This window comes from Drosophila elegans, unplaced genomic scaffold, assembly GCF_018152505.1.
Source record: "Drosophila elegans isolate 14027-0461.03 unplaced genomic scaffold, ASM1815250v1 contig_476, whole genome shotgun sequence".
Taxonomy (NCBI): Eukaryota; Metazoa; Arthropoda; class Insecta; order Diptera; family Drosophilidae; genus Drosophila; species Drosophila elegans.
The window spans coordinates 17375589-17402000 of record NW_024545863.1 but is presented as its reverse complement, the minus strand read 5'-3'; the positions used below and the strand labels follow the sequence as shown (position 1 = coordinate 17402000).

Sequence of the window (26412 nt, the reverse complement as noted above, 5' to 3'; positions counted from 1 at the left end):
TAATGTCTATAAATCAGAATCAACAAGAAAGAAAGCAAACTTCGGCAAGCCGAAGTTCATATACCCTTGCAGCTATTGCAAGAATTAAACATTTTTGAAAACATTAAAATTATAATTTACTTGCGTATAAGTTTAAAAACATTGAAGCTATGATGATTTGCAGCTCAATTATTTGATAGTTATTTTATATTTTTTTATTGTTCCTATGGGAGCTATATGATATAGTCGTCCGACTTTGATGAAATTTAAACCGTAAGTCGAAAATATTTAACCATTGCTTTATGTCGAAGGGCTAAACAAAACAGTAAAAAACAGAAAAGTTATAATTTTTTTTCATTTATTTTTCCGATTGTTCCTATGGGAGCTATATGCTATAGTCGTCCGATTTTGATGAAATTTTTACCATGATTCTGAAATACTTAACCATTGCTTTATGTCGAAGAACAAAACAAAAAATTAAAAAACAGCAAAGTTATAATTTTTTTTCAATTATTTTTCCGATTGTTCCTATGGGAGCCATATGCTATAGTCGTCCGATTTTGATGAAATTTAAACCATAATTCTGAAATATTTAACCATTGCTATATGTCGAAGAACTAAACAAAAAATTAAAAAACAGCAAAGTTATAATTTTTTTTCATTTATTTTTCCGATTGTTCCTATGGGAGCTATATGCTATAGTCGTCCGATCCGGCTCGTTCCGACTTATATACTACCTGCAATAGAAAGACAACTTTTGGGAAAGTTTCATGCAGATAGCTTTAAAACTGAGAGACTAGTTTGCATATAAACGGACGGACAGACGGACAGACGGACAGACGGACAGACGGACATGGCTAGATCGACTCGCCTAGTGATGCTGATCAAGAATATATATACTTTATAGGGTCGGAGATGTCTCCTTCACTGCGTTGCAAACTTCTGACTGAAATTATAATACCCTCTGCAAGGGTATAATGATCAATATTTACATGTTTCCCGTAATCTATCAATATGATAAGATAATTAGTACATTGTATTTTCCAAACATTGACGTAATCATAGAGCTCTAATGCCGTAAACCTTTCCAGTAATACATTATAAAGTTTTTCATTTATAGAATACAAGAAATTCAACTAAAAACCTTTAAGAATTGAAGAATACCTTTTAGTTAGATTTGTAGACAGTGCTTGCTCACAAAAATATTATAACTAATATATCACATTTTATAAATATTTGGAGATTCCGATCTATTTAACTAGTATATTGGGTAATTTCCACTATTTTTCAAATGTTTCTATGTCTCTTTATTCGTGGCATCCGTCTCCCTTCAAAAATATACACTAACGAACAGCCGGCAAGTAGTGGAGCTTTTATTGCTTTTCTCGTCTCGAAAGAGACGGCTACAGAGAAATGCAATTTCGTAGCTCTTGCCAAAGCACCTTTTTTCTCTCTGAAAGAGAGAAAAACGCGCCATAAGAGCATCATTATCCAATTGTTGCTGCCCACACCCAACCCACTGTATAGCGTATAGTATAGACATCTAAAACACATTTGCATTTGTGCATTCAAAAAAGCGAACACTTATTTATTGTCTTCGTAGACAGGCGAATTTGGAATTGTTGCGTGAACGTGAAACGTGAATATAAATACTACATCAAATGTAAGGGTATTAAATGGGTGGTAATATCAGGCTTATTCGAAGAACTTCTTGAACTCCAGGCAACCGGCCCAGTTCTCCTCCCAGCCGGGGGTGACCTTCTTGGCATTCTCGTACCACTTGTTGACGTTGGCGTACTTGCTGATCTCGAATCCGGCCACCTCGAAGGTGGAGACGGAGGCCACCAGGGCGATGTCAGCGACGGTGAGCGAGTCGCCGGCGGCGTACTCCTGTCCCTCCAGGAACGTGTTCAGGAACTCGAAGGCCGCCTCGATCTTCTTGAAGGCCTCGGGATCGGCGGGCGCCTTGGCGAACACCTGCGGGTAGTAGTAGTTGGCGAAGCTCTGGTACAGCGTTCCCATGTCGAAGTACAGGCGCTGGTTGATCACGGCGCGCTTCTTGGGGCACTTGGGGTACAGCGAGTCGGTCTTGCCGTACTTCTCCACCAGGTAGACCAGGATGGCGCGCGACTCCCACAGCGCGAACCCGTTGTCCACCAGCGTGGGAATGGTGTGCTGGGGGTTGATCTTCAGGAACTCCGGCTTTAGCTGCTCGCCGGCCTGCAGGTTGAGCAGTTTCTTGTTCAGCTCGACGCCCACGGCCTTGGCGGTCATGATCACGGAGCGGCAGGGGGCGGAGCCGGGCAGGTAGTAGAAGTCAGCCATTTTACTGCAGAAAAATAAGTTTAAAGTTTACTATTAGTTTGGAAACGCTTTATAAAGCTTTATTTATTAGGTAAGACGAAACTATATTTTCCATTATCAACACAATTTTATGAGCTATAAAGAAGTATTTTAGTCCATCGCATTATTATTATAATAGACCATAAGCACAGGGCAAGAAAATTAAAAAAAAAACGTCCGCCATATTACATTTGATTTAAAAACAACGTATGTAGTTTTATGAGCTTTAATTCAGTATTTTAATCCATTGTATTGTTAAAAAAAAATCACTAAGAACACGGCTAGAAAATTAAACAAAAAAAAAGGTCCGCCTTATAAAATTTGATTTAAAAATCTACGTATTTGCATAAATACATAGAACAAAAGAAACTTTCAAGAATACCAAGAGCGTCTCACACATTTGTACAATATACACATTTGATTTGTTTTTTGTCTGTTCTAAGTCTTTTATATATGGCATGCAAAAGGCGCTCAAAATAGATCAGAAAAGATATGCCGTAATTAGACGCGCTCTATAATTACGGGTTAAGACAAAGGCCGACTTTAATTGGGCCGTCATTACAGACATTCACTTGGCAAACAGATTCCCACCGAATGTATGACATCATTTCTGCCTGGTTCTTTTAAACTATTAGCGTTTTTTTGGTAAATTTCCATATATATTTATAATACATATTGTTCCTTGCTTTTTTTTCGTCCAGTCACAGACACAATCACAATGGTTATATTGCAGGGTAAAAAACTTACAGTTTTATTTGTTGAAATCTCGCGATGTACACTGTACCAAATGACAAGCAGCACTGAACGGAATTCGGAGAGCGGGACCGCTTTTATAGCAATCGCTGGCGGTCGCCATAATGCCGGCAAACAAGAGTTGTTGTTTGACAACACGCGGGGCGGTTGCGGGCACGGGGGCGTGGCGGGGGGAGTCACCATTAAGAGAGACAGGCGCTAGTTGTTTTCGTGTCTGGGGTTTTTTTTTTTTTGTCTTTTATTTTTCGCCTTGCCCACACATACCCAGCAATATCAGGCAAAAATGTGACGTTAGCAGCATGATTAATACTAGTATGTGGAGACGTGTGCAAGTGTGTGTGATCGAGTGGTGGTTGCACACTGCCTTCCACCACCCCCCAAAAGAAAGCTGCAACTTTCTAATAATCCTCCATTGGAACGCTGCCTTTTTCCTCTCTTAAGAACATATTTTTCTGGATTTATATCATTTTTATGCCCCTGCAGAGGACTATGTGTTTCCAAAATAAGCTTTTTCCCTTCTCAAATACTTAAAAGGGTACAACAATATTTAATGCACTCAATTTGCTTGGATACACATTTTTGCATTTCTAATGAACATCTGTGCGCTTAAAAATAAATTCCTCTTTCAAAGTGGAAAAAAGCAAAAAAAATAAAAAACAGAAACCAGATAACAACAACTGAAGCCGGCCGGCAAACATTCATATCAGGCAAACACACAGCAACAGTTGGCGAGAATTCCCAAGTGAAATGTATACATATATGAACGTTTAAACAAATCGCAAGATACTGTACTTGCCAACTAACAAGTTCACAAAAATGTAGCCATACGATGATGAGGATATTTTCAATAAGTTCTGACTCGAAATGGGTAAAATCCAGTTGAGTGATCGTTACCGCAGGATAGATAAACGTCAAAACGACATGCTAATCTCAAATTACAAGTCCACACTTTTTATGTATGTATAATTATATTGATGACCAGCGCAGCAATTTATCGATTGAATTGTATTGTTTGCGCTTTGACGGCCTTGGGAAGTTAGAAATAATTGTTATGGTCACATTACATGAAAGGGAAAATGGAAACGAGCCTAACTTTTCTTTCTTGGAAGTATTCGATACAATCGGAGCATTGCTCTCGAATATTCGTGTTTAATTTGCTGGGGGTGGCTTTTTCCAAATAAGCACTCCTTTTTTATCAGTTTCACAATTGACAATACCAACAATCAGCATGACCAGGCAAAATATTTCAATATCAAGTAGAAAAGCATGAAAGAGCATTTTCGTGGGCGACACGTCAAACAAATTGCTCTCTCTATCTCTTAAAGTCTAGAACAATCCACACAACGCTTGTGAAATCAGAAAGCCCCAAGACTCAGACCCACAGAATTACTCATTTGAACATAATGCCGAAATCCACTGAATCATGGGAAACACGAGATCGTAAACACAATAAGTTTGTCAATAACTGGTTGGGTTAATTCACTAAAAGTCGGCCCAAAGTGTAGCGTAAAATGTAGAGAAAGGTCACAGTGTTTGCCGCTGCAGATCAAGAGAACCAGTTAGACGGCATTGGCCAGGAATGCGTCACAAACAAAAAAGGCAGAAAACCTAAACTAGTCGAAGAGTAAGGACTAAGAGATGTGGATCACCAAAGAGAGCAGATGGGGCGAAGAGCCCCACCGATCTCTTATTTCAGCCTCGGAAAGTTTGCCGGTCTGCCATATAAACACACACATATCACCCGATAAATACTTTTTTCAATTCCGCTTGCCGGCGATTCTTATTTTGTGTACAGCTGCGTTGACTTTTGCTTCAGTCTTTCACTGATCTTGGCTTGAGAGAAGACAAATAACATTTTGCAAAAATTGTATTCTATTGTTGGAGAAATAAATTAAATCTCTGTCTTTTTAAGACTTCTAGAATAGAATCTTCTGTTTTCTTGATTATAGACATTAAATAAAATGCTGTATTTTTTTTTTTTTCAAATTTTAAAGCTACTTAATGTGTCGCATTATCTTTTCAATTAACGGTAAAGATAACCCCGAAGCAACTTTGCACCACTTTCAAAGGTGCAAAATATTCCATGGCCGAATTGAACAATGGTCTACAGACATATGTATGTATGTATGTATGTATGTTTATTCATAAACAAATAACTAGGTTTTATCATAATTATTGGGTTTTTGTTTGTGATTAAATGTGTTATAAAATCAGTTCTTGATTTTATTTATTTTCCGTAACTAATGAATCATAAAGGGAAGAGCGAGTGCAAATGGTTTAAAGCTATTCCTTTATTAATCAATGCTACACCCAACAATATTGTCACTTTAAAGTGATAATGCCTTCAATCCTAAATACTTGTATGTATCATACATATGTATGTACAAATTTCGAACACATAGTCGATGAATCATAATAGTTAACCACTTAAAATCACTCCAATTCCTGTATGATATTATATTTATGTATGTATATATTTTTTTAATAACATAATCTCCATGCGCTTCATCATGAGTACGCTCCTCCAAGCCAAAAATACGGAAATGTTCCGGTTTCCCGTTTCCAAAGTTTTTCCCGAGTTCGTTTGCCACAAATTTTTGGGTTTAGGACGGTAAATGCTTGGCAAATAATAAATAAATAATTATTTCTGTAACATGTAGGTGTAATTATAGTGTCCTGAAGTTGTCCTTACTGTGACACAACTTAAATATAAATAGAACATAATGACCTGAAATTAAAAATCAGAACAGACCTGATAGTGATGAAAAAATAAAAAGACTATATACTGGGGTGCCCATTTGGCTGTATAAGTATAAGTACCAGCCATTGCTGCTTGCAGTCAGTTTTCGTTCTCGCCTGAAGGTAACAACACGTTAGCGCATTTAAACATGGATTCTCTATTTGGGAATCGCGTGCCATCGCCGTTTATCTGGTGGAGAAGTACGGCAAGGATGACTCCCTCTTCCCCAAGGATCCCAAGAAGCAGGCCGTGGTTAACCAGCGCCTGTACTTCGACATGGGCACTCTGACCGATGCCTTTGCCAAGTACTACTATCCCCTTTTCCGCACCGGAAAGCCGGGCACCGAAGAGGACTTCAAGAAAATCGATACCGCCTTCGGGTTCCTGGACACCTTCCTGGAGGGACAGGACTACGTGGCCGGAGACCAGCTCACCGTGGCCGATATTGCCATCCTGGCCAATGTCTCCACTTTCGAGATTATTGACTACGACTTCAGCAAGCACACCAATGTGGTCAGGTGGTACGCCAACGCCAAGAAGGTGACTCCCGGATGGGATGAGAACTGGGAGGGTCTACAGCAGATGAAGGCTTTCTTCGAGTCCCGTGTGGCAGCTGCAAAGTAATCGATACTCAGATAATTAACTTTTAAATTAAACAGAAGAAATAAAATAAAACTACATTACTTAAGAGCATTTATTTTTTATGTTTAAAAATTTGAAGGGTGTTGTTGAAAGCTGTATAGGTTCGTGGGAGCATTGCTTTTGGAAATTCAAAAAGTTAAATATTTTTCAACACCTTTTCGGGTATTAAACAATTTTTTTAAATTTTAACATTATAGCTTATTATTTTTAATAGTTCCACATCCCTTATAATAATAATAATAATAATAATAATAATAATAATAATAATAATAATAAGAATAATAATAATAATAATAATAATAATAATAATAATAATAATAATAATAATAATAATAATAATAATAATAATAATAATAATAATAATAATAATAATAATAATAATAATAATAAATAACAAATAGGTACTTTAAAAATGTGATATTATTTTGTTAATTTATGTACGTGTCTCTCTGTCCAAAAAAAAGACGCACCCGAAAAATGAAAATTTTGTTCCAGTAGGGCAAGTATAAACAAATGGAAAGAGATAATTTACCAGCCCCTTGCTATATACCATATGTACATATGTATGTAGCTGACTAGCTTTTGCCGGTTGTAATCAGTTATCGTTCTTGACACCCGCGAATCGGCTTTTATTTCCAAATTTGAAATTAAAAGTTGTGCATTGTGTTCTTGTTTTCTCTCTGCTTGTTAATGTATCTTAAAATATTATTAAGCCACACATTTTTATTTAAATAAGAGAAAATATAAATTTATATTTTATACATAGTAGCGAAGTTTTAGTTTAAAACTTTCCCATCAAAGGAAGATAACATTTCTGTTTGATTGCTTATATAAGCTGAGCCAAGCCCTTGGACTTCTTCCTTTTTTCTTAATTTTAAATAAAATTTCCCTATTCAATGCTGAATATTTTTAATATTTCATTGTTTTTTAAATAAACAATTTCTACCGCATTAAATATTCCTCGTATAGCATGTTATTATTTACAATAAATATTCCTGTGATGCAATAAATTTTTAAAGCAAACGACAAACATTATTAAAAAACTTAATAAACTTAAAACTTTAAAAGAAATTCATCAAAAGCAATGAGTAAACCAAAAATAGAAGTCGACTCAATCGTCTAAGAGAGTCTGCTTTAATCTCTAACTTGTTAGAAAGTTTTCTTAGAAAGGTTTTTTTAGTGTTATCCAAATACTGATCATAAAGACTCAGCCTCTCTTTTAAATATGGTTTCTAAAAAACTATTTATTTAAAGACCATGTCCTAAATTTAAAATGCTTTTGTCCACAGAAGAACAAAGTATTTTACCAGAGCTTGTTTAAAAAAAAAGGTTGATGGAAATGTGTAAAAGAAATGCCTATTAGAATGCAACAAACTGATTGTGCATACACGGAAAACTTGGTCGCCCAGAAGTATGCAATGATTTTTTTTCAAACTTGACCGTTTTTCTTATTTTACATATGTATGACCAACAAATCAACAGACAATATGAACACTTGCAAATAATTTGGACAGGCGACCACAATAAAGAAAAAACTCTTTGAGTAATCTTAAAAAATGCCGGCCAGTTTGACCAGATCCAACAGCGAGTGTGATGGCTTTTCACTAGGATCCTCTTCCTGATCATTAACTGCACACGAGGGAAGGTTTCGCAGGATATCATTACGGGCCCTGTATGCCCGACATTTGTCCAGCACGCGCTCGAATTCCGCCACGGCGAATTCTTGCGAGGCAAATACTGTATTTTGGGTTTTATTTATGAACCTAAGTTTATTTTCGGCTGATATTTTTAAACGTTTTCCATTGTCCGACTTTATAAAAATTCAAACCAAAGTATAAATAAAAAATAAATATTTTTATTAGTCTCGTTTTCTGTGTTGCAAACTTTTGACTGAATTTCTAATACCCTCTAAAAGAGTACACAAATGTATGCCGATAAAATGATAAAGAACCCGTTTTGGAATTAACTTAACTTTAGATGTATGAAAATATTTCATTAGCTATGTGTGTTTTAAATATATAAATGAACAAACTTTCAATTATTATTAAGCCGCAATACAATGGACTTTGACGTTCCTTAGCTCATATATATTTATTGGTATGAAACAAGAGTAACGAATTTGTGAGATTTAAATGATCAGTTGTCGAAGTACTTTCGGAACTCCTGGCAACCAGCCCAGTTTTCCTCCCAACCGGGTGTTAGTTTCTTGGCCTGCTCATACCAGCGGACCACATTGGCATACCGCTTGTAATCGAAGCACGGCAAACAATAATAATACTCGACGGCCTGGCTGTTTTTTATACACACAACCAAAAAGATAATATTTTGTTGACTGATGGATCAATTAAGTGCAGGTGATAATTGGCAAATATATAAGAGAGAGGTTTCTAGAAAGATAGTATAAGATTGATTAGTAGTCCGAACTGAGTAAGTTTCATTTGTTTATTTTGATTAGTTTTCACTCAACGTATTTCAGTTTGTTTCAGGTAGAATGTACTTTATGCAAGCCTGAAATAATTACAGCGGTTTGCTGTAAATTAGCTTTGACTTTAATTGTTTTTGTTATCAGCAGACTCATACAGCAGCTTATATTATAGCAAACCGGCACGTATCATAATTTTATCGCATTGAAAAATGTTTGAGCTGACGTACCTCAACGAATTTCACAAGAGTTCGGCCCCCTGGTCTTATCAGAACCCATAAGTCAACGACTCTATGAAAATAATACTCTTAAAATACTCTTTATTCGAATAGTGCGTTAGATTCGCCATGGTAAACAATATAAAATTTGTTAACTAGAGCCAAATCATTGTTTGTCCTGAAGGTCGCCGAGATACAATTTCTTGTAGTACTCGCAGCCCACCCAGTTCTCCTCCCAGCCCGGAATCACCTTCTTGGCATTATCGTACCACCTGACCACATTCGGATATTTTCCAAAGTCATACCCTGTTATTTCAAAAGTGGATACGGTGGCCAGCAGGGTAAAGTCGGCCAGAGTCAACTTGTTGAGGGCTGCATACTGCTGATCTTCCAACAGAGTGTTCAATATATTGAAGGCTGCATCGATCTTCTTCTTCTTCTCGGGATCAGCCGGCTTCTTCACGTCCTCAAACAACTGGGGAAAGTAGTAGTCGACGTAGCTCTGGTAGAGAGTGCCCAGGTCGAAGAACAAGCGATGATTCACCACGGCCCTCTGCTGGGGATCCTTGGGGTACAGTGAGTCATCCTTGGCATACTTTTCAGCCAGATACATCATAATAGCCCTCGACTCCCAGATGACAAAATCACCATCCACCAGAGTGGGAATCGTGTGCTGGGGGTTGATCTTGATGAACTCGGGCTTCAGATGCTCACCGGCATCCAGGTCGACCTGCTTCTTGTTCAGATCCAATCCCAAGGCAAGGGCAGTCATCAGGACTGAACGGCAGGGTGCCGAGTACAGCATATAGTAAAAGTCCAACATGATTCCTTCTCGAGCTATAAAATGGTACTAAATTAATATTTGAAAACAATTAATCACATAAAAACACAAGTTGAAACTTATCTCAGCGACTACTCGTTTTGTTTTACAATTCTACTATTACAATTATTTTTTTTATAAATCAGAATGAATGATCACCATTTACATGTTCCCCGTACACTATCAATATAATAAAATTATAGTACATCGTATTTTCCAAACATTGACGTAATCATATATGTAGCTCTAATGCCGTAAACCTTTCTAGTATTAGATTAAAGGGCTTTTAATTTCTTGAATAAAATAAATTCAACAAAAAATATTTTAAGAATTGAATAATTCATTTTAGTTGGATTTGTAGACAGTGCTTGCTCACTAAAAAACAATTAAAAATATGTATAAAAAATATATCAAATTTTATATATATTTGGAGATTCTGATCTATTTTACTAATATATTTAACTTGTGTTATTTCCACCTTTTTTCAAGTGTTTCTATGTCTCTTTATTCGTGGCATCCGTCTCCCTTCAGAAATGTACACTAACGAACAGCCGGCAAATAGTGGAGCTTTTATTGATTTTCTCGTCTCGAAAGAGACAGCTACAGAGAAATTCAATTTCGGATGCTCTTTCCGAATCACCCTAGGCGCACAAAATAGATCAGAAAAGATATACCGTAATTATGGGTTCAGACAAAGGCCGACTTTAATTGGGCCGTCATTACAGAAATTCACTTGGCAAACAGATTCCCACTGAAGGTATGACATCATTTCTGCCGGGTTCTTTAAAGCTATTAGCGTTTTTCGTTAAATTTTCATGCATATTGTTCCTTGCTTTTTTTTTGCCCAGTCACAGACACAATCACAATGGTTATATTGCAGGGCAGAAAACTTACAACTTTGATTGTTGAAATCCCGCGATGTACACTCTACCAAATGAGGAGCAGCACTGAGCGGAATTCGGAGAGCGGGACGGCTCTTATAGCAATCGCTGGCGGTCGCCATAATGCCGGCAAACACGAGTTGTTGGTGGCGTGACGGGGGGAGTCACCATAAGAGAGACAGGCGCTAGTTGTTTTCGTGTCTGCGTTTTTTTTTTGTCTTTTATTTTTCGCCTTGGCCACACCACTAACCATACAATATATATGTAGACTTTTCATTTCATACAACGCATTTGGATACAAAAAAACGGAAAGCGCGAGGCCCCACGTGCTCACAGCGGCAGGCCCCTGCACTTCGTGTGCGTTCGGGTTTTTTGCTCTCTCATTCTTATTCTCATTTTTATGCTCGCGCACTCATTGCACGAGCAGTGCTGCCAGATTTTGAGAGATAATATAAGCTAGATTGAAGAAAAAAATAAGCTAGAATAAGCTAAAAATTAAAAAAATTAAGCTAAAAATAAGCTAACCATGGAAAACATTAAAATAGTTGATTTTTTACTTTTATTGATATTATATTTATATAGCTATTAGAGCAAAGAAATAATTTCATCGACTTCATCATTCGATTCCATATATTTAGCGGATGAGCTGACTAAAGCGATGTATTTCGTTGGAAGTATGTAGTCATGGCAACATTTGCCATGACGTCGCAGTCCATATCTATAACATAAAAAAAAATACTTAGTATATTTTAAATAATTTAAAATTTCAAAAACAAACCTTATTCTTAAAATTGCGTTCAAGCTTTTTAAATTCATTTTGTTGCGCAACTTTGTTTTGACCATGTTCATTTGGCTGAATACCCTCTCAACCGCAGCATTCGACCATGGCAGTGAAAGAATGTGCAAAGCAAATAATGCCAGTTGCTCGAAAGCTTTGTTTTGGCCAGCATCCTTATACATCAAAACTTCTGACCAAAACTCTATAGTTATTTCCTTTTTTTCCCAATTAATAAGGTGGATTTTTCCAAATTGGGATACTATTTCATCAATATTTTCATATTGGAAATGTTCCAACAACGAAATAATTTCATCTGGCGTTATATTTGCTTGTAGCATATTGCCAACGGCGAAAATATCCATTTGTTTTAGTACTTCAATGTCCAAATTATCGATAAAAATTACCAACAATTATAATACAATCGAAAAAAAAAATTTTTTTGTTATACATTTTTTTAAGCCGAAATAAGCTAAATGAAATTTGAAATAAGCCAGATTTTAAGCTATATGCATTTCAAGTATTTTTCAAGCTATTTCATTTTAAAATATGCTAAATCTAGCTTGAAATAAGCTAAAATGGCAACAATGTGCACGAGTTCAGTCGTTCAGTCGCAGAGAGACGCTTTTTGAAAAAGGCTGCTCTGCGCTTGAATTCGTCTTTGTATGCATCCGTGATCATGCATTCTTTTACACGGGAGCATGTGTGCGTTTATGTCATTTTGGCGCAACAAGAATATTTTGTCTTTTGCCACATTTCAAACTTGGTACCCTAAGAATATGGGCGTATTTACTATTGGGTTTTGATAAAAACACGAATATTTTATGTTATAATATATTTTTGTTAATATTTCAGCATACATTTTATTTGTGTTTACAAACTCAAATCAGCAGTAGCATTAAAATGTTTTACATATATGTAAATTTATAGAAATCAGTCCACTGAGATGGGAACAGGGCATATCGCAGTCGTGTCACTTGAAAGACCGACTGCTCTTCAGTGGTTGATAAAACTTCAAACTAAATCAGTTCTTGTCGATGTTTTGCGAGCGGTTGGTGCCTGCATACCCTACCGAACATTTGCTTTTAAGGGGAGCCGGCTTTTAGGACAATTGTTTTAAACGTTATGTTGAGTGATTTATTTTTTAATGATTCGCAGTGTAAATTTAACTGTCTTTAAACAATTCGTTATAATCCAAGGTATTGGTACAATTAAAACCTAAAATTATTATCATTAAAATAAATTATTATCATTAAAAAATGAGAATTTGTACATTTGTTCCATTTACCTTTATGTATTTTATTATTTATTACTTGTTTAAAGACAGAAAACCTAAACTTATCGAAAAGTAAGAACTAAGAGATGTGGATCACCAAAGAGAGCAGATGGGGCGAAGAGCACCACCGATCTCTTATTTCCACAGCATCAGAAAGTTTGCCGGTCTGCCATATAAACACACACATATCACCCGATAAATACTTTTTTCAATTCCGTTTGCCGGCGATTCTTATTTTGTGTACAGCTGCGTTGACTTTTGCGTCAGAGTTTCACTTATCATGGCTTGAGAATAGACAATAACTTTTTGCAAAAATTGTATTCAATTGTTGAAGAAATAAAAGAAATCTCTGTCTTATTAAGACTTCTAGAATAGAATCTTCTGTTTTCTTATTTATAGACATTATATAAAATTTTTTATTTATTATTCACATCTTTTCAATATATGTATGTATATTCAAAATTCATTTAAACTTCAGTAAAGTCAGTATTATCTCTCCTTCTTGAAGATAATTTCATTATTTCCAGCTGACCTACATCATTCACATACTTTATGATTCATTATAGCTTATTATTTTTAATAGTTCCACATCCCTTATGTAAAGACCACGATCTCCCACTGAATGAAAACACTTTATATCAACTGATAATTATATTCTTTATTGACCGTCCGCTCTGGTCGGTGACTCTGGAACTAATAATAAAGGCGTTGCCAACGGATTGGCCAAGTACCAGCCAAACCTACTGTGGAGATAGGGAGAGAACATTACTCTTCTCCTTAGCGTCGCTCTCTGCTGATACAGGTCGCCACACCCCTTCCTTTTTCTTTAGACGGAGTCTCAGGTCCTCGTTTGGTATATGCTGCTTACTAGACATCGAATCCTCCTGTCCCGTTAAAGCATAGAATTTCGAGACATCCTGTGGGCTTAAAGTCTCTGGTGTTGGCTGTAAAGATATCGAAGTTGAAGGAAAGGAGTCGGCGTCGACGTCCACCGGATTTTTCGACATAGACGATTTAGTCTCTACTATCTTTTTAAATGACCAACGTTTCTGGTGTACGTCTTACCACCCCCGAGTATCTGGACAACATTTCCTTCTCGCTTAGTAACCTCATAAGTGGTCGTATCAAATGTAGGTGTCAATTTGTGTGGGAATACTACGTTCTTTAAAAGTACTTTGTCGCCAATTCGAATATCCAAGTTTCCCGCGCTCCTGGATTTGTCTGCATACTGTTTCCCTTTTTCTTTTTCCAGCAGATCCCTGTCTTTTTCCTCTGAGTCTGCCATCACGCCAACAAGATCCTGGATGCAAGGAATTTTATCCCTTATCACCCTGTTGAACATTAGTTCCGTCGGTGGAGCGCCTGTGGTACCGTGTGGAGTAACATTGTACATCAATACGAATTTCTGGATTTCTTTTTTGTAGCTGTCGTTATTCGCGTGAGCTATCTTCAAACGTTTCACAAGAGATCGGTTCATGTTCTCTACTTCGCCGTTCGCCTGGGGCCAGTAGGGAGGTGTAGGCATTAACCTAATTCCGTTTGTGTGGCAAAAACTTTTGAACTCAGCGCTTACAAATTGCCTACCATTATCAGTCGTTAGCGTCTCTGGAAATCCTAGCCGTGAAAATATCTCCTCCATCTCATCAATAATTATTTTGGATGATATAGATCTGATTATTTTGAATTCTATATACCTTGAGTAATAATCTATGAGGACTAATATATTCTCACCGTTAGGTAATGGTCCCAAAAGATCAGTCGCTAGACATTTCCAGGGTCCATCCGGAAACGGGTGTCGTTGCATCGGAGCAGGCCTTGATGGCATTGACACTATAAGACAATCTCGGCACGCCTTAACGCATTGTTCAGCATCTTTGTCCAAACATGGCCACCAAACCTTTGAACGCAATCTTCGTTTCATGGCACTTATTCCGGGATGCCCTTCGTGAGCAAGGTTAAGGATTACACCTCGTAGTTTTCGTGGAATTACTAACCGGGTGCCTCGAAGTAGGATATCACCGACTATAGACAGTTCCAACCGAAACGGGTAATACGGGCTTGACAAATTCGCTTTCCATGAGTCTTGATTAAGACACGTCATTGCATCCACCATCTCCTCATCTAAGACACTCATTTCGCTGACTTCAGATATGGAGATGGATTTAGGTATGGATGTTGATAGTACGCGAAAAATATGCTCCTCTCCAGCCCAGTCGTAAGGTTCTGCATCAGTATGTTGGCACAGTCTTGACAGCGAGTCAGCAATATTTTCTTTTCCCGTTTTATAAATAACATGAAAACGGTAAGATTGTAGCCTCAGCAACCACCTTTCAATTCTAGCCGGGGGTCGCGATGTTGGTTTAAAGATCGTCTCTAACGGCTTGTGATCAGTTATTAAGTCAAATTTTAAGCCAGCCAAATAAAAATAAAATTTTTCCACACCCCACACTAACGCCAGGCTTTCCTTTTCGGTTTGCGAATATCTCTTTTCTACCGGTGAAAGACTCTTGCTGGCAAATGATATTATTCGTGGGCTATTAGATTTGTCAAACTGTACTAAAACAGCACCAAGAGCCACCGGACTAGCATCCGCAATTAAACAGGTTTTGTCTTTAGGGTTAAAGTATGAGAGTTTTGGTACTGCCGCAATTTTTTCTTTTAATATTTTAAATGCTTCATCCTGCTCTTTACCCCAAGCAAATGGTTCATGACTCTTTAGTAATTTCCTTAATGGCTCAGTACTGTCTGCCAAGTCAACCACAAATTTAGCCACGTATGTAGCTAGACCAAGGAAACTGCGTATTTCTTCTTTATTTTTGGGAGCTCTGAACTCAGTAATAACCTTAACTTTTTCTGGGTCAACTTCGATCCCTTGATCGGACAAAATGTGGCCTAAAAATTTTAATTTCTGAGCTCTTAGTGTACATTTCCTTTCGTTCAGCAGGACATTATTATTTTCCAAAATTGTCCTTACCATTTTTAGAGCTGCGTCATGTTCTTCCATATTGCTCCCAAAGACTATTATGTCGTCAATGTAGTTTAAGGCATTTTGACAAGGAGATAAGAGTTTTTCCATCAACCTTTGGAATATTTCAGGTGCCGAGTTCACCCCAAACATTAAGCGTTTGTATCGAAATAAGCCACGGTGCGTTATAAATGTTGTAATTCCTCTGCTGGATTCGGCCAATTCCAATTGATAATAGGCGTTTTTTAGGTCGAGCCTTGAAAAATGTTTGGCACCTCTTAGTTTAGTCATAAAATTATCAAAAGTTGGCAATGGGTAGTTTTCTCTCTGAATAGCTTTATTTGCACGCCGCATATCTATGCATAAACGAATATCACCATCATCTTTAAATGCAATAACCAAAGGTGATATCCAGGCGCTTGGGCCAGATACGGGTTCAATAATGTCCATGCTTAATGCTTCTTCGAGTTTTTTATCAATTTTTTCTTCCAACGCTGTCGGTACACGCCTAATGGGTTGTTGGATGGGAGTAATGGATTCGTCAATCGAAAGTTTGACTGAAACGTCACGCCATTTGGGAAACGGTTCAACTTTTTCAACTCTATGTACGCTTAGTCCCAGTCTTAAGACGTTGAGTTTTATAGCTGTGTCACGTCCTAATAAAGATTGTTTACTATTTTCAATAACGTAAAAAGTAGCAATCAGTTCAGAATCGTTCCGTACCGAAATCGGTGCTTCGAAAATTTGTAATACCTTGAGAAGACGGTCTGAGGCATAAGCTCTAAATTGGTTTACTGATTCTGTGCGAGCGTTAAATATGACTGCTTTTCCCTCGCGCAATTGTTGCCAATCCGAATGACTGATTAGGTTATACTTTGAGCCCGAATCAATAATCATAGCGACCGTGTGACCACTTATCTTACACCGAATCTCTTCCTCGCCGGATTGCTCAGTTGCTACTCTAAACAGGTTGGTAGACTTTGAATCGCCATACTCATTTTGAGTTTCATTACTTATTGATTGTATCCTAGTATTTCCCTGACGTCGCCGTTTTCGATCCGGTTCTTCCATACCGAAGTTTGATTTTCGTACCCTCGTACGGCATTTCTTATAAAAATGCCCAAGTCTATCGCATTTCCTGCACCTCATGTTCCTAGCGGGGCATTCCGCGCTGTTTTCCCGATGCCCTCTTCTACCACATCTTCCGCACTCCATACCCGTGTCGTGCTGTATAATTTTGTTAATGCTGCTTGCGGTAGTTGGTGCGGCCATAGACTGCGTTTGTTTGTTTACTTGCTCATCTATGCAACATGTTTTTACGACCTCCTCCAAAGTTTGCTCATTTTCAAGCAATTTCTTCTTTAAGTCTAATGGGGCCCAGACATCAATAATTTTGTCGATTAAACAGATTTCTTCGATTTGTCTCTTAGTCTCCCCAAATGAACACTTAGCGATTTGTTGGCGTAATCTAAGTAAAAACTCCGTAAAACCTTCTCCTTCCACCGGTGTCATCGATCGAAACAGGTGCCTTTCGAACGCGGAATTTCGCAGCGGTGAAAAATACTCATTTAGTTTGCTTACCAAAGGAGTAAACACGTCATTTTTAGCCTTGTCGTCGTATGGTATCAAGGCGCCGGGAATGCTATACACAACCGCCTGAAGCTGAGGTCCACCCAAGTGAAGGAGTTTATTCCTCTTTTTATATACATTTGTGATCTCCTCCGTGTCCACATATATAGTAAATGCGCGCAGCCACATTTCCCACTCCGTACGCCATAGTGCCTTGTCCATCGCCTGGCATAGAAAAGGTTTCAGCTCCGTCATAATTATTCCTGAAATTAAAACGTAAATCCCAGAATAATCCTCCAACATCGGGCTTTTCTGTATTCTCATTCTTTGCTCTTATTCCATTAGGAACAGATAACTTAAGGCTTTTACTTCTTTCCTTGATCTCATTCCATTTGGAATAGGCGCTTTTTTTTTAAAAGCTCATTCCATTTGGAATTTCTTGTTCTCATTCCATTTGGAATAGACTCTTTTATTTTTTTTGGATCTCATTCCATTTGGAATAGACTCTCTCCTCTCTTTTTTTTCATTTCTTTAATCCTTCCATTTGGCAAGGATTTTTCCACTCTGGCAATGCTGTGTGCCTGTGTCTTCTTCTTCTTCTTTTTTTTTTCTACTTACATTTCTTTTGCACACTTCACGTTTGCTGATTTAATCGATTCGATTATCTTTTTCTTGCAAAAGGGTTAGCACAAACTTAATCTCCGGCTTTATCCTCGTCGCCAGTGTAAAGACCACGATCTCCCACTGAATGAAAACACTTTATATCAACTGATAATTATATTCTTTATTGACCGTCCGCTCTGGTCGGTGACTCTGGAACTAATAATAAAGGCGTTGCCAACGGATTGGCCAAGTACCAGCCAAACCTACTGTGGAGATAGGGAGAGAACATTACTCTTCTCCTTAGCGTCGCTCTCTGCTGATACAGGTCGCCACACCTTATAATAATAATAATAAATAAAAAATAGGTACCTTAAAAATGTGATATTATTTTGTTAATTTGTGTACGTGTCTCTCTGTCCAAAAAAAAAGACGCACCCGAAAAATGAAAATTTTGTTCTAATCATGACTGTCATTTTCCAGTAGGGCAAGTATAAACAAAACAAAAAGAGAAGAGAGAGAAATTTACCAGCCCCTTGCTATATACCATATGTACATACATACATATGTAGCTGACTAGCTTTTGCCGGTTGTAATCAGTTATCGTTCTTGACACCCGCGGATAGGCTTTTGTTTCCAAATTTGAAATTAAAAGTAGTGCATTGTGTTCTTGTTTTCTCTCTGCTTGTTAATGTATCTTAAAATATTATTAAGACACACATTTTTATTTAAATAAGAGAAAATATAAATTTATATTTTATACATATTATCGAAGTTTTAGTTTAAAACTTTCCCATCAAAGAAATATAACATTTGTGTTTGATTGCCTGTAAAAACATTTTAAGTTAAAGTATTACAAAACGTTTATAGTAAAAGTGCTTAAAAGATATTAACAAACAACAATTTACAAACAATTTTGACAGCTTTTTTGTTTCTTAGTTTTGTCCTCAGTTATGTATATTAATTGTTTTTTTGATAGCCTCAAGCCTCAAAAGAAGCTTACTAAGCTCATTTGTTTTATTTGTTTCCCAGCAATTCTAGAAGCTGATTTTACAGAGAACACAATAACGAAGAAATTAATATGATTTTGTGCCCACCCATACATACATGTAAAACATTCACACTCACGAGTAAAATCAATTAACAAGGCATGCCATAAATACATAAAACAGAGATAGAGAGAGAGAGAGATAGCTATTTTCGCCATAACAAGTGTGTGAATTAAGCTTTATAGGTTGAAACCCGTGGGGGTTCCAAGCAGTTCTATTTTTCCTCTCGGACGAGCAGCTCGATACGATCGCAGTCTTTAAGATGGATCTATACTACCTGCCCCTGGTCAGCGCATGTCGCTCCGTTCTCATGGTAGCCAAGGCGCTGAATCTTGACCTGAACAAGAAGCTACTGAACACCCTGAACAAAGAGCAGCTGAACCCGGATTTCATCAAGATCAACCCCCAGCACACCATTCCCACGTTGGTGGACAATGGCTTCGTCATCTGGGAGTCGCGTGCCGTCGCCGTTTACCTGATTGAGCAGTACGCCAAGGACGACTCCCTGTACCCCAAGGATCCCAGGAAGCAGGCCGTGATCAACCAGCGCCTCTATTTCGACATGGGCTCCATGTATCCATCGTTGGCCAACTACTACTACAAGGTGTTCATCACCGGCCAGTACGGCAGAGAAGAGGAATTTAGGAAGGTCCAGGAAGCCTTTGATTTCCTAAACACCTTCTTGGAGGGCCAGGAGTTTGTGGCTGGTGACCAGTACACCGTGGCCGACATCGCCATTCTCGCCAGTGTCTCCACTTTCGATGCCCTCGAGTTCGACCTCAGCAAATACCCGAATGTGGCCAGGTGGTACGCCAATGCCAAGAAGATTACTCCTGGCTGGGAGGAAAACTGGGCCGGCGCACAGGATGTGAAGAAGGTGGTCGATGAGAAAAGGAATGCAGCAAACTAATATATTTATCTTCCTCAACGATGAATTTTTCATATTTTTATATTTAAAATAAATAATTATTGTTATTTACTTATAAATGTGGAATTGCTTTAAATATTCTAAAATATTTTTAAAGGTCAAAAAATTTGTATTATAAACTTGAACCCATCGTCGGGATGCAGTCATAATAATTGGATAATCACAGAGCTTGAGCACAGAGGATTGATATAATTTGATATGAATATTACTAATATAATGCTTATTTAATTAAACAACTCCGGGAGTCTTATTTGCTTATTAAGTCTCCGAACCACTCATATGTAGGTATGCCAATTTTCACAATCACTAACCATTGATAACAGGTAATTGCTCTTCAACCTAATTGTTTTAGATTTGGGCCCCGAATCATATGCACTTATTAACTAAAATACGATGAGTGGCCATTTTCGAAGCGAGCAGTACATGAGATTTCGCAACCATTTGGCAATATAAGAGAGAACCATGGCTGGACGCAATCAGTTGTGCTTTTTCTCTTCAGCGAACAGCACGCAAAAAATCGCACTCGCAACATGGATTTCTACTACGCACCTCGTGGAAGTGGATGTCGTACGGTTATAATGGTTGCCAAGGCTCTCGGTCTGGAGCTGAATAAAAAGCAGCTGCGACTCTCGGAGGGGGAGCACCTGAGGCCAGAGTTCCTGAAACTCAATCCCCAGCACACCATCCCCACGCTGGTGGACAACGGATTCGCCATTTGGGAGTCCCGTGCCATTGCCATTTATCTGGTGGAGAAATACGGCAAGGATGACTCTCTCTATCCCAAGGATCCTCAGAAGCGTGCCTTGATCAATCAACGCTTGTTCTTCGATTTGGGTACACTTTACGATTCTTTCAGGAGATACTATTACCCATTCGTCCGTACTGGTCAGTTTGGAACTGCCGACGATTTCAAGAAGGTCGAAGCCGCCTTTGAGTTCCTGAACATTTTTCTCGAGGGCCAGAACCACGTGGCTTGCAGCCAGTTCACCCTCGCCGACATTGCCATCCTGTCCAGCGTTTCCACTTTCGATATCGTTGAGTTTGACATCAGCAAGTACATTAATGTGGACAGGTGGTACGCCAAAGCAAAGAAATATACCCCTGGATGGGAAGAGAATTGGGAGGGCCTGCAGCAATTGAAGACTGCTTACGAGGATCAAAAGGCCGCTGCAAAATAAAACTTTGCTAAATATTTATTTTACTTATTTACCTATAACTTGAATCTTAGCAAACGTGTGCATTTACAAATAAAAAAATATTAAATTGATCTGCAAAGAATTTCTTTTTTCTCTGCCAATCAATTGTGTTTAAATAACATCTACTTTAGATATTAAGAGCGTAATATCTCTTCTTTTTTGTAAATCCATTAAAACCGAGAACTATAAATTTACAAACAAATGTATATAACACCACCTGTTCGCTATCATAAACACAATCAACTTACAATCAGGAAAACAAACATAAACAAGTAGAGGAGAGTGATAAGATTCCTAAGTAAAGTGTGTTTCTCAGCCGTTTTTCTTAGTTCTAATTCTTCTCTCCAGCGAGCAATACGACACAGATATGGATTTCTACTATACGCCACTGGGCAGTGGATGTCGCATAGTTGTTATGGTGGCAAAGGCCGTCGGAGTTGATCTGTCCAAGAAGCATTTGGATACCTCGAAGATGGAGCACCTGAAGCCTGAGTTCCTGAAACTAAACCCCCAACACACCATTCCCACCCTGGTCGATCATGGATTCCCTTTTTGGGAATCTCGTGCCATTGCAGTCTATTTGGTGGAGAAATATGGAAAGGACGACTCCCTTTTCCCAAAGGATCCCAAGATCCGTGCTGTAATTAATCAACGCCTTTACTTTGACATGGGCACCTTGTACGTGGCTTTGGCCAATTACTACTACAAAGTTTTTGCCACTGGCCATTTCGGCACTGCAGAGGAATTCAAAAAAGTGGAAGACAGCTTCGAATTGTTAAATACCTTTTTAGAGGGCCAGGACTACTTGGCGGGTGATCACCTCACTGTGGCCGACATTGCCATTCTTGGAAGTGTTTCTACTTTTGATGCTCTTGAATTCGACTTTAGTAAATATTCCAATGTTGCCAAGTGGTATTCGAATGCAAAGAAAGTTACTCCCGGCTGGGAAGAAAACTGGGAAGGTGCATTGGAACTAAAAAAGGTAATTGATGCGAAAAAGAATGCAGCAACAAATTAAATTTACTTAAAAGATGTAGCTTTCCAAATAAAAATAAATCAAGACCAGTAGAACCCTACAAAATTTGCATAATTTAAGAAGAGGGCAAATTCAAAATCTATCTTCACATTCTATGAACTTCTATGAACCGCAAACAAATATCAACCAGGGTCAGCATAGTACTTGAAGTTCTGTGTTAAGCAGTTTAATCGGAACATGTTGTCTGTTTCTGCGAATACGGATGTTTCTAGAATTAAATGGGCAGTTTGATTAAGGCATTCGTTCCTCGTAATCATAAGAGCTTATTTTTCATAGTATATGATTAGGCATAAATGTTTGGTAAAAAATAATGACGGTGATTTACCGGCTGCCTTTTAGGAAATGTTTACTTTATGTGTTGCCATGACAGATAATTGTTAAAATTTAATTAAGGCGCTTAGAATTATTCAAGTACAAAATTTTCATTTTTGTAATTATTAACCGAGCAGAGTAAGAGTTAGTAATCTCAATTTCTCCTTATCCAAAAATTCATTTATTAAATATATATTTATATTGGATCTAAGATGACACTATTATTTTTTTCCGTAATCAGTGATTAGGTCTCTGAGTCAGATATAAACATGGTTTAATGATTTTAGGGAGCTTTCCTACTTAATTTCTTATTTGATATGTAGTTCCATCTCAATTAGTCACAGCTCAAGCAAACAAAAACGTTAAAAGTGAGTTCTAACAATGACAAACACTATTCGAATAATCTTATTTATGGGCGATAACAGAGCAGCTATTTTGCTATATATACGACGGAGCTCTCTGATAGCGTCAAATCAGTTTACTATTTGCACTCCAGTACCTCGCACGGTATACTCGAATTCGCAATGCCCAACATGGATCTCTACAATATGCCCGGTGCTCCGACCAGCCGTGCCGTTCAGATGACTGCCAAGGCTCTGGGCCTCGAACTGAACTCCAAGTTTATAAACACCATGGAGGGTGACCAACTGAAGCCGGAGTTTGTGAAAATCAACCCACAGCACACAATTCCCACCCTGGTAGACAACGGATTCGCCATCTGGGAGTCCCGCGCCATTGCGGTCTACCTGGTGGAGAAGTACGGCAAGACCGATTCCCCACTCTACCCCAAGGATCCCCAGAAGCGAGCTGTGATCAACCAGCGGCTGTACTTCGACATGGCCATCCTGTACGATGCCCTCACCAAGTACATGTACCCCCTCTTCCGCACTGGCCAGCTGGGGGATCAGGAGTCGTTGGACAAGTTAAATGCCGCCCTGGAGTTGCTCAACACGTTCCTGGAGGGTCAGGACTACGTGGCCGGCAGCAAACTGTCCGTGGCCGACATCGTCATCCTGGCCACCCTGTCCACCATCGAGATGATTTCGTTTGACTTGCAGAAATTTCCGAACGTGGAGAGGTGGTACAAGAATGCCCAGAAGGTCACTCCTGGTTGGGCAGAGAACTTGGAAAGCCTTAAGCAGTTGCAGAAGTTCATAGAGCAAAAGATGGCAGAAAAGAAGTAAATGGTTAGGATAATTTAATTTATAAATAAAAATCTATGAAAATACACATTATGGAAGAAAATATTCTTATTTGATGTGTAAGCGCTCTTAACTAGAAAAGGGTTCTTAATTTTCCTATAATTTTAATTAATTAATTTTCTTTAAAAAGTCTGGGACGAAAACATGGAAATCCTTAAGCTGGCGAAGAAGTTTCTGGATGAAAAGCTAGCGAAAAAGAAATAAACTATGTATGTATATGGATTGTTAATAAAAACTATTTGATGCGCGTAATTTATAAATGTTAATGTTTTTTGTTTGCTTTATCATGCTGACTCAATGTCGTGCTATCACAAGTTACTTAAGTTTTTATAATCTACTCAAAGTATTTCCTATCGCTAAGAATCGGATTAATAATTTCGTTCAATTATTTGATAACCGCAAATCAAAGCAACTGGGGTATCTGATAAGAATGAATCATTACTTTTAGCTCAAGGACAGGGAACCCACCATTTGTACCTGTATTTTCAGTCATAATCTTTTTTTCTAACGATTACAAAAATTAATGGCATGCCGATTATTTTTCTTATCTGGGATTATTTGACCACTAACAATCTTTTAATCAAAAACAAAAACGAAGGTTGAATAAATTGCCTAGAACCATATAGTCAGTTTGATAAAAATGTGTCAGACAGAGGATATAGTAACCGGTTTGGATCAAACTTAATGATACTAATCAAGAATATTTAATAAGGAAGTAAATTTCATAAGGTAGGAAATGTCTTTAACATACCATAGAATACCATGCTATAAACAACAGTAGCACATTGACCTCCATAAGTAATTTTCCCATTGTTAAACATTTGACCCCTTTATTAACAATGTCATTCGTGTCACATTCGTGACATTCTAAGCGGTCACACACCCCGAACGACCTACTATCAATTTGTAATTACTGCATTCAAAATAAATGAAATTTTTAAGTAAATTCAGATTGGTAGCCGTAACTATTGCACGCATGTATCCCTAAAAGTATATATGGGTTCAGTACCTGGCCATTAGCTAAACACTTCTAATTGCACCGAAGCGTTATCACCGATAGCAATATCACTCGGGAAAGTCGCCCGACACTGGATGACTATATATGGAAATCGATTTGATTTCGGGCGTCCTTTGCACTGGCTATAAAAGCCGATGGCATTAATTCGCTGCGGTCAGTTGAGGGTACGTACCGCAGGACTTTTCACCATGGACTTCTACTACCATCCTTGCTCGGCTCCTTGCCGTTCCGTCATAATGACAGCCAAGGCCCTGGGCGTTGAGTTGAACATGAAGCTATTGAAGGTCATGGACGGGGAACAGCTGAAGCCGGAGTTTGTGAAGCTCAATCCACAGCACACCATTCCCACGCTGGTGGACAATGGGTTCTCCATCTGGGAATCCCGGGCCATTTTGACTTACCTGGTGGAGAAATACGGACAGGATGACTCTCTATATCCGAGCGATCCCGAGAAGCGGGCTGTAGTCAATCAGCGACTGTACTTCGACATGGGCACCCTGTTCCACAGTTTCATCGAGGCCATCTACCCACAGCTCAGGAACAAGCAGCCCGCAGATCCGGAGGCCATGCAGAAGGTGGACAGCGCCTTCGGCCACCTGGACACCTTCCTGGAGAACCAGGACTATGTGGCTGGCGACTGCCTTACCGTGGCCGACATTGCGCTCCTGGCCTCCGTCTCGACCTTCGAGGTGGTCGACTTCGACATTGCCCAATATCCGAACGTGGCCAGGTGGTACGAGAATGCCAAGGTGGTCACTCCCGGCTGGGGGGAGAACTGGGAGGGGGTCCAGATGATCAAAAAGTTCGTCCAGGAAAACAGCCAGAAAGATTGATTCGATAAAGGGATCAGCACCGAATTATACCTCAGCACATTGTTGCCATATATGGTTATATTGTACTAACACAAATAAACTCAAAGATTGTATGTTGTATTTGTAAACTGACAACGTCTATATGGACACCGAGATTGGGTACTTTAGATGATAGATGAAGTGGGTTGGCCAAGTAGACTGTTTTTCTTGTTCATTCGCTTATCAACGAATACTTCTTAATTTTTATTTTTATGTTCTATTTATAATTTTTTTTTGCATAAAATAATTCGGAAAGTTTTGCTATAATTGTTTAAAAATGGGAATAAATATAAGTGACATTGAAAAAATTTTGTTTTTTGTTTAAAAAACTTTAAGTATTTGTTTTATTTACTTTAAAAAATCCCTTGAATGTTACTTAATGTGTAAATAAAGGCAATGGGCGATATAAATCGGTTACATTAATCAGTCGCTTTATTAATTAAAAATTCCAATCTCTGATATGGCTCATAAAAGTGAGATTGCGTATCGTTTAGCTCTGTAAATTCCACGATTGCAGTTGAATGCACGCGATGATTCATTGACAAATAGCTTTGTCCACTGGGACCCCTTTTCCCCACAGAGAACACGAGTGGATTGGGCCGTTGACCGGCTGACTATTAGAACAAACGCTAGATTAGTTAGCTAACAAACGTGCTGTTTGTGGCATTGAACAAGTACGAATTACATATGCAAGTGCACAAAGGTTTAACATAGCTCACAATGCCATAAAAACCTCAAGGGGGTTGTCAGAGAAGTTATGAAAATAATATTATACTGAAGTATATATATAAGATGGAATAAACAATCAACAATACATAGCTCATATTTTCATATGAT

General features: G+C 38.3%; 5 protein-coding genes and 1 long non-coding RNA gene across 6 annotated transcripts; 4 read left to right on the top strand and 2 right to left on the bottom strand.

Annotated features, from left to right (window-relative positions):
• Positions 1-1538: 1538 nt before the first annotated feature.
• Positions 1539-10908, bottom strand: LOC108141556. Its single transcript, XM_017265000.2, has 6 exons — positions 10812-10908; positions 9269-9934; positions 6322-6428; positions 6020-6268; positions 3070-3149; positions 1539-2308 (listed from the first exon to the last, which is right to left on the bottom strand). Exons 2-6 carry the CDS (start codon positions 9918-9920, stop codon positions 1675-1677), a joined length of 1722 nt encoding a protein of 573 aa, XP_017120489.2. The 5' UTR covers positions 9921-9934; positions 10812-10908; the 3' UTR covers positions 1539-1674.
• A 441-nt stretch (positions 10909-11349) lies between these two features.
• On the bottom strand, positions 11350-13453 carry LOC121467568. The gene is made up of 3 exons (XR_005977620.1): positions 13399-13453; positions 11577-11949; positions 11350-11516 (listed from the first exon to the last, which is right to left on the bottom strand). It is a non-coding gene; the product is annotated as an uncharacterized LOC121467568 (long non-coding RNA).
• A 5776-nt stretch (positions 13454-19229) lies between these two features.
• Positions 19230-20011, top strand: LOC108134793 (inactive glutathione S-transferase D3-like). The gene has a single exon (XM_017255242.2). It carries the CDS (start codon positions 19295-19297, stop codon positions 19940-19942), a length of 648 nt encoding a protein of 215 aa, XP_017110731.2. The 5' UTR covers positions 19230-19294; the 3' UTR covers positions 19943-20011.
• Positions 20012-20425: 414 nt separating this feature from the next.
• Positions 20426-22254, top strand: LOC121467553. The gene is made up of 2 exons (XM_041709152.1): positions 20426-21133; positions 21486-22254. The coding sequence occupies exons 1-2, from the start codon at positions 20491-20493 to the stop codon at positions 22172-22174; spliced, it is 1332 nt and encodes a 443-aa protein (XP_041565086.1). The 5' UTR covers positions 20426-20490; the 3' UTR covers positions 22175-22254.
• Positions 22255-22943: 689 nt separating this feature from the next.
• LOC108134794 (glutathione S-transferase D7-like) lies at positions 22944-23972 on the top strand. The gene has a single exon (XM_017255243.2). The coding sequence runs from the start codon at positions 23029-23031 to the stop codon at positions 23686-23688; it is 660 nt and encodes a 219-aa protein (XP_017110732.2). The 5' UTR covers positions 22944-23028; the 3' UTR covers positions 23689-23972.
• Positions 23973-24868: 896 nt separating this feature from the next.
• LOC108134776 (glutathione S-transferase 1-1) lies at positions 24869-25649 on the top strand. The gene has a single exon (XM_017255223.2). The coding sequence runs from the start codon at positions 24913-24915 to the stop codon at positions 25555-25557; it is 645 nt and encodes a 214-aa protein (XP_017110712.1). The 5' UTR covers positions 24869-24912; the 3' UTR covers positions 25558-25649.
• The last annotated feature ends 763 nt before the right edge of the window (positions 25650-26412 follow it).